Genomic DNA, 9,099 nt, shown 5'->3' on the forward strand with positions numbered 1-9,099 from the left:
GAGACACACATGCGCACACACGCACACACACACACACACACTCTCCCAGGTGTGTAAAGCTCAGTAGAGTATTGGTTGTGTAATCTTGACTGAGGTCAGTAACATGTTGGTGTCTTTATTGACATGAACAGCTGTATGAATGTTTGGATGATGTCTGTAGAAAGCTGACATTTGAATGATCCACAATAACAGAATGACAAAGTCTCTCTACTTATTTTAGGGACACACTCACTTATTGGACCTAGTTATGTTGTTATGTTATCATCTGATTGATCATTCTTTTTATTCATATCTTTTATTCTTTATTCAGTTTGAAGAACTGCAGTTTGTCAGAGATCAGCTGTTCTTCTCTGGCCTCAGCTCTGAAGTCCAACCCCTCCCATCTGAAACATCTGTACCTGGGTAACAACAAGCTGCAGGATTCAGGAGTGAAGCTGCTGAGTGATTTTCTGCAGAGTCCAAACTGTACACTGGAGACTCTGGGGTCAGTTCTCTTCTTCTCTGTTTGTGTTTTACATCTCATGTGTTTGATTATCAGCTGAAACATTTTCATGTTCACATGTTTCTGACGTCCATGAAGTTTTAGATTGAATGCTGTTCATGTTTATTTTCTTGTTTGAATCTGCATCATAAAAAAATCTGATTTTTACTGAAATAGTTTAAATGAAGTTTTTTAAGTTTATAAAGTTTCTGATTTTTATTAAATGTTCAAAACTGAAGACACAAGATTATCTGAACTGATATATATTTATTATGAAGTACACACACACACTCACACTCACACACACACACACACACACACACACGTAGAGAGACACACGCAGACACAGACACACACACACACACACACACACAAACACACACACAGAGACACACACACACACACACACACGCACACAGAGACACACACGCAGACACACACACACACACACTCTCTCCCAGGTGTGTAAAGCTCAGTAGAGTATTGGTTGTGTAATCTTGACTAAGGTCAGTAACATGTTGGTGTCTTTATTGACATGAACAGCTGTATGAATGTTTGGATGATGTCTGTAGAAAGCTGACATTTGAATGATCCACAATAACAGAATGACAAAGTCTCTCTACTTATTTTAAGGACACACTCACTTATTGGACCTAGTTATGTTGTTATGTTATCATCTGATTGATCATTCTTTTTATTCACATCTTTTATTCTTTATTCAGGTTGATAGGCTGCAGTTTGTCAGAGATCAGCTGTTCTTCTCTGGCCTCAGCTCTGAAGTCCAACCCCTCCCGTCTGAAACATCTGTACCTGGGTAACAACAGCGAGCTGCAGGATTCAGGAGTGAAGCTGCTTTGTGATTTTCTGCAGAGTCCAAACTGTACACTGGAGACTCTGAGGTCAGTTCTCTTCTTCTCTGTTTGTGTTTTACATCTCATGTGTTTGATTATCAGCTGAAACATTTTCATGTTCACATGTTTCTGACGTCCATGAAGTTTTAGATTGAATGCTGTTCATGTTTATTTTCTTGTTTGAATCTGCATCATAAAAAAATCTGATTTTTACTGAAATAGTTTAAATGGAGTTCTTTAAGTTTTAGAAGTTTCTGATTTTTATTAAATGTTCAAAACTGAAGACACAAGATTATCTGAACTGATATATATTTTTTTATGAAGTACACACACACACACACACACACACACACACACACACACACACACACACACACACACACACACACACACACACACACACACACACACACACACTCACACACACACTCCCAGGTGTGTAAAGCTCAGTAGAGTATTGGTTGTGTAATCTTGACTGAGGTCAGTAACATGTTGGTGTCTTTATTGACATGAACAGCTGTATGAATGTTTGGATGATGTCTGTAGAAAGCTGACATTTGAATGATCCACAATAACAGAATGACAAAGTCTCTCTACTTATTTTAGGGACACACTCACTTCTTGGACCTAGTTATGTTGTTATGTTATCATCTGATTGACCATTCTTTTTATTCACATCTTTTATTCTTTATTCAGATTGAGGAACTGCAGTTTGTCAGAGATCAGCTGTTCTTCTCTGGCCTCAGCTCTGAAGTCCAACCCCTCCCATCTCAGAGAGCTGGAACTGAGAAACAACGAGCTGCAGGATTCAGAAGTGAAGCTGCTGAGTGATCTTCAGAAGAATCCAGACTACACACTGGAGACTCTGCGGTGAGTAGAGGGTTGGACTTTTCTACACTGTTACCCTAAAAACTATTCAGGATTCGTATGATAATGAAAAACCTGGAAACGTTATAGAACTTGAAAACAGAAATTTCCAGGCCCGGAGAAGTTTCTTAAAAGTCCTGGAAAAAATGGTGTTGATTGAATCCTGATCTCCTGCTTGTTCCACTCTGACTTTATGAGGAGGCGGTCATTCACGGTCACTGACCTTAGAGCTCCGCCTCCTTATGTCAGTGTCTACAGTGTATATATATTATCAGCAGCACCTTTAAAACAGTTTTTTTTGTACATGATTTATGTAGACATTTTCAACATGAAGTTTTCAACTCGTACAACAACAATGCGTGAAGTACAAGACCACTTCTGGATTAGTAAAACAATAATCTGTAAAACGATGAGAGGGCGCTGAAATGAAAATCACACAACAGCCAAAAAAAAAGAACACACACACACACACACACACACACACACACACACACACACACACACACACACACACACACACACACACACACACACACACACAAACAAATGTTTTAAATGGTTGATCACTAGGGATGACACAATACAGTCAGCACACGGTTCAATACGTACCTCGGTTTTCTGGTCACGGTTCTGTTCTGACGGCTGGGCCTTCAAGTGTTTCTAGTGTTAAGTGTTTTAGGCAAATTTTACCGAACAGCAAGGGATTAAGAAAGAGGAACCTTTTTCATTTTAAAACTATTTATTTTACCTTGAAGCAAAAACAAATTCAGGTGCTCTCCTTTCAGTCAGATTAGATTTGAACATGAAGTAAACAATGAGCTCGATGAATGTAGATAAAAAGAGCATACTGTCATACTTCTCTTTTAGATTATCACTCCTCTCTTCTTGTAATCTTCAGTATTGTAAATATTAGCAGCTCAAAGGACCAGTTTATAGTTATTAATAAACAGCAGAGAGGGCGACGTGCAGACAGAGGAGCACTCAGTGAACATCAGAGCAGTTTGTAAAGACATCCGTCTGTAAACTGCAGAGTTCACTTTACAGGTTAACAAACTGTAGAGCACATGATCAGTTCAACTTTTTGTTTGTTATGTGTAATGAGACATTCCCCAACTCTCGCTCGTCCGTATAGCTCTCTCTCTCTCCCTCTCATGTCCCATCGTTATCTTTTAATGCACGTTATAATGAGAGAGAGAGGCTTTTGAAAAAAGGGCGTTTGTGGTCGTTAATATACCTGGACGAGTGGGAAACACTGCGCTCTACATGTTTTCCAGGCGCTCACGCTCGCCCCACACTTTCAGAAACTGGTCTGTAGTGAGACTCTACTTGAGCCATGACTGCAGCCTGATCTATAAACTGTCACTGTAACGGCCCTGGCGGCCCTTCAGGCAGCCCGGCCCACCGGGAATTGACCACAGTCAGCGCATCAGTTCCCTGGAAGACAACGCTAATGAAGCTGACACACGTCTTCCTAAACTGGAGGACGCTTGCTCTGCTTTGAAGAAGGACAACGAGTCACTGAAAGTTAAGGTGGCAGACCCAGAGGGACACAGCAGGGAACTGATGCTCTGACCGTGCTCTGTGACTGTGCAGTGAATGCTGTCCAGTGTGGATGCCAGAGCCTCCAACGATGATTTGAAATCAGCCCCCAGAGCTGTTTATTATTTATTAATAAATTAATATTAAATCTCTTCATCAAATTCATTCACTTCTGAGCAGGACTGAAGTCCCTGCTGCTCTTCATACTGGATGTTCTGTATCACTGATAATCAGAATAATCATGATAACGATGATATTATATGATCAGAATAATCATGAAGTCTCTCTCAGAGTGTAATCTCTCATTTATGTCTTTTTATATCAACAGCTGGTGATGAGTCTTTAAAGAGAGGATCCTGCCGACCACAGAGCTGGAAGCAGCAGCTGGTGTGTTGGTCAGTCTTTAACTGGGGCGTGTTACTGGGAGTCTGACGGACCAATCACAGCGCAGGTGACTCTCAGTGCTGCAGTCTGAGCTGCTCTGAGATCAGCTCCACCGTCACACACAGGACCATGACCTCGGACATTTTTCTATTCTCATATTCTGAATTTAAACTGCTTCATGACTCAACGACCAAAGATTACAGTTTTTTCCAATTGCTAAAACACAATTTTGAAAACTAGGCTGGTTTTATCAAAATACTTAACACAATTCACAAAACCACAAACTGCAACATACTTCAAATATCCTGCAAAATGAAGCACTGCAACCAAAACTACATATAGCATTATCAAAATCAAACTTTTGCACCAAATGGCACACACTTCATTCATATTACCAGATTTTTTTTTGAAAGTTGTTTTCTTCTTTGGCCATGAACTCCTCTACCAGTTCTACCCCTACCTCTCACTCTTCCTCCCCCTCTCATTCTCACCCTCCTTCTTCCTCTTCCTCTCTCTGCAACCTCTTTCGTTGTTGTTGTAAAAAAAAAAGATGCTCACTTGTGGTCTTTTCATAGTGCTTACTTCCTGATTGAAGTGATAACAATTAACCATTGAGGTGTTTGGCCAGGTGGCACATACATTGGCCAATTAGCTCATGTAGTGTCATTTGGAATGGCAGTGTTTTGAAATGGCAAATGTGACTTTACGTCAGATTGTTGTGTCTTATGCAGAGAACCGTGTTTGGTAACAACGGACACGTTATCAAACTATCTTCATTTTTAACTAATCATTCTGATGTTTATTACACTTTGATGTTTGAACCTTCTGTTTTTATTATCTCAGGATTTTAAATAGAAATAAATTCAATCTGTGGAGGGTTTTATTTGAATAATAATTCATGTTTAGGTTCTGTTGCTGCTATCACTGCTTTCTGCCAGCAGGTGTCACTGTTTCCACAGTTTTCTCCCAGACTGATCGATCTGAAGAGATTATTTCTGTGTCAGGAAACACAAAGAAAGATAGATGATGCCAGCTCTTTTATTTGTTCTTCTGTTTTTATATTTCATGTTCAAGTTTAATGTCTCTTTTTGTAATCACTGCCCCCTAGTGGGGCTTCTGTTTATCAAATATCACAGTCGGGTGTTTTGGATTTTATTAAGGCTCTACATTAATCTTCTTTGAAATTAAAGTGTATTTCACACAAACATGAAGTTTTGTGGTTGTGTTTTCAGATATTATGTCTTTGTTAGATCATCTGGCACCAAGTCTGCAACCAGAAAGAAACTAGAGCATTGCTCTTGTCTACAATCTGACTCCCGCTACAGAGAACCTGCTCGACTCAGATCAACCTTCAACAGATTGAACAGCTGACCTTAACTTTGCATCGATCACCAAGAGACTGATCCTAAGCAAGAGGCTTTTATCTGGGCTGAGATACCTTAAGGAAGTGCAAACAAACAGCTTTAAGTCTGATCGGACAGGAAGTGACCAGAGACAGAGCACGCCTCCATTTGTTTAAATAGAGAGATTTATTAAATATTAACAATAATTTAAGATTGATTGATTTGTCCGACAACACAGCAGCTTCATGTGCAACATGAAATTTAAAGAGACAATACAAAGACAGAAACATGAGACACGTGATTTTAAACAGGATCTGTGATTCAACTTTCACTTTAGGATTAACGGGTGAACAAAAGAGTTCTTCAGTCCGACCTCATTAAATCATACAGCTCTGTATCCTATATCCTGCTGACATTGTTGAAAATACACTTTATCTTTACTCCGAGACAACGTGAACCTCCTCTCAATAAAACACTGTTCAAAGACAGAGAAGCAGCGACCACTCAAACTCATCTCCAACATATCTGATACACGTCATGTGATTTACAGAATCAGACACTGAAAGTGTTTCCACAGACGATCGTACGACTTCTCTCTGGAGACTTCTCCTGTGAACTGTCAGGTCACCAGCAACTCTGAATGCAGACGCTTTTCAACCTGTGTGAATTCTCACGTGCTTATTCAAAGAGCTTGTCTTGCTGAATGATGGTTTTTCACCTGTTTGAGTTCTTCTGTGATGTTTCAGGTTTGTCCTCTGAAAGAATCTTTTTCCCCACATGTGGTGTAGGAGCATGTCTTCTCACATGGACTGTGAACCTCTCTTTGATTTAAAGATGTGTCGTGCAGGTAAACCGCTGTCCAGCTGTGTGCGTCCTGTTGTGATGATTCAAGTTTGATCATCGAAAGAATCTTTTCCCACAGGAGCCGCAGGAGTGTGGTATCTCACCTGTGTGGGCACTTCTCGTGTTTTTTCTCAGATCACAACTAAATCTGTAGGTTCTTCCAAATGTTCTGCAAGTAAACGGCCTTTCGTCTGTCGGAGTTATAGAGTGAACTTTCAAATGAGAGGAATGAGAGAATCTTTTCCCACAGGTGCTGCAGGAGTAAGTCTTCTCTTGTATGAATCGTTAGTTCTGACTTGAAACTCAATACTTTCCCACAATTCTTGCAAGTATGCGTCTCCTGACCTGAGTGCACGACACGCTGATGTGTCAGTAATTCTGATTCATGCTCAAAAGCTTCTCCACGTGTTACATTTGAAAGACGTTTGACTTTGGTGAGAATTAGAATAAGTCTCTGATGTTTTAGTGTTTTTTCTTGTTGATTCTGAGTCTCTGAGCTCGCTGCCTTGGGATCTTGATTCTCAGCATCCTGAGAGTTGTGAGAAAGGAGCTGGTGTTTATTTAGTAGTTGTTCTTCACTGTGGTCTCTCCTCATGAGTAAGAGTCATCATGGATGTGTCAGTCTCCTGCTTCAGTACGAGCTACTCTCCCTCCTTACTGCTGCAGAGTCCCTCCTGCTCCTCTTTAACCTGTGGAGGCTCTGGATCCTCTTGGTAAAAACTACAAAAATGTCTTCCGCAGCAGCCGTTAGTTGCTGGTTGATAAACTCTCTCAGACTCTCAGCTGAACACATTGTTGTTGTTTTATTAAACTTTAAAAAAGATGAACTAGGACAACAGACAAGTCTGAGAGGAGATGTAGCTGCGTTCACAGTAAGTCTCATGGAGAAGGAGTGGAAATAATTAAATAACTTTAAACTTCTTCTCCCTCCTTTTTGGATCAAATCAATAAAAATACAATTCACACGGCGACCTGTAAAATGGAAATAGAAAGAATTAAAAAACTTCTTTTGTCTGACATCTTTCATTCGTACAAATTCCTTTTTTTTCTGTCTGCTTATAATTATTAAGCAATTGAATCATTTACTATTTGCATGTATTTTTAAGCATTTCTCAGTTTTGTTCTACTTTATTTGTTTATTTTGTCTGTTTTATCTCCCTTCGATTGTTTCTGTCTTTTTGATGATGTATTTTTTACTAAGGACTAACTCGTAAATGTTAAGACCGTAAATATGTTTAACATTGGCGTCACTTTGGTTTATTTATTATCAGTTTGTTATTTGTTAATTACGATGAGGATTAGGGCCACATTAAAAAACTTTTTTTTTTTTAATTTCGAGATTAAAGTCGTAAATTTACGAGATTAAACTTCGAGACCAGCCTGCGCAAAATGATGAATGTAGAACTCTTAAAGTATTTTCCTCTGCAGACAACTTCCTCCAAGTCAGTGTGCTTCTTTCTTCAGTATCTTTTCAGGGTGCTGATATTTTAAAGACAATGTGAAGTTGATGATGTGCCAAAAGCATGTGTAGTTTCATATCTGCATAAGGAAAGCTCCAACACAACTATTTGTGTCTGTTATCGGTCTGCTTGTTAAAGTGTCTCATGTGCAGAGACAGTTTGTGTCCTGTTCATCATTTTACAGACAAACAAGGTCTTCCAAGTTGAAGTGAAAACTTCTCTTGAACTGTTTTTACCGACTACACAAGGAAGTATCCTATTTCCTTATTAGTGAAACCTTTAGTGAAACCTTTAGGATGCTGCTGCTCTTCTGATAGAGACTGAAATAACCACTTTATTCTTTTATTCTTTAAAGACTGTAGGAGTTCTACTTTCATCATTTTCGCGCAGGCTGGTCTTGAACTCGTCAATTTACGAGATTAAACTCGTAAATGGACGACTTTATTCTCGAAATTTGATCTTTTTTTTTTTTAACCTGGCCCTAAAACTCCGTCGTAAAGAACTGACATTAATTCATGATGCGTTCTGTCATGACACAGGGCTAATTGTTATTTGAATACTGATAGAACTGTAACCTTAAATGTCCATTGCTGTCAGTCTTTTCAATCTTTTACTTGGCGCTTTGCATTGTGGGAAACAGTCAGCGAGAAGACTGGTCTGATGATCCACTGAATTTTTTGCCAGAGAAATCAGTACGTACTCAAGTATAGTAGATGTTTCAAACACAGCCTGAGAATTTGTTGAACCTTCTTTCTGGTACAGGCCCCTACAGATAGCAAACAGGAAGAGATGAGAGGACCAAAGTGAAGAAGCAGCAGGATGGTTTGATAACTCTGATCAAAACAGGATAACCATTTTATCAGCAACAACGATACTCCAGTTTGAACCACTGGAGGAGGAGAGACTGGGATCTGCCTGTATCTGGAAAAAAAAAACAGCAGTTCCACACTTACAAATTGTTACACTAGTGTTCATTGATTGATTGGACTTTGTCAGAAAAAGTCTGAGTCCCTGCAGACCAAAGCTTGGAATTTTCCACATCCCTAGATACATGGAAAGAAATGTCAATCTCAATGTTTGTAAAGTAGTTCGCACAAGTGTCTCGGAAGGTGGTAGAAAGGCAACTCAGCAGATGAAGATTTTCCAAGAGGTGAGTATTTTACAGTGATTCAACCAACACATGTTAACTTAACAAAATTTCCAGTCCTCAATGATTCTGTCTCTGATGTCTTTAGGGACAAGTGGATTGTTCCACAGGGGTGTGCTCTTTACCAAGGTGTTCTGAGACCCTATAAGTTTAAATGTTTCTTTCCAGCACTTAAATGTGTGAT

At 39.5% G+C, this 9,099-nt stretch overlaps 1 protein-coding gene across 1 annotated transcript in view; it reads left to right on the forward strand.

Moving 5' to 3' along the window:
* LOC136179731 (NACHT, LRR and PYD domains-containing protein 14-like) overlaps positions 1-5,327 on the forward strand; it is a 13,007-nt gene extending 7,680 nt beyond the window's left edge. Inside the window, exons 5-8 of the mRNA XM_065957346.1 lie at positions 311-484; positions 1,204-1,380; positions 2,029-2,202; positions 4,067-5,327. Of these exons, the coding sequence (XP_065813418.1) occupies positions 311-484; positions 1,204-1,380; positions 2,029-2,202; positions 4,067-4,073 (532 nt within the window). The 3' untranslated portion in view covers positions 4,074-5,327. The remainder of the gene's footprint in view (positions 1-310; positions 485-1,203; positions 1,381-2,028; positions 2,203-4,066) is intronic.
* The last annotated feature ends 3,772 nt before the right edge of the window (positions 5,328-9,099 follow it).

This window comes from Labrus bergylta, chromosome 7 (assembly GCF_963930695.1).
Source record: "Labrus bergylta chromosome 7, fLabBer1.1, whole genome shotgun sequence".
NCBI lineage: Eukaryota > Metazoa > Chordata > Actinopteri > Labriformes > Labridae > Labrus > Labrus bergylta.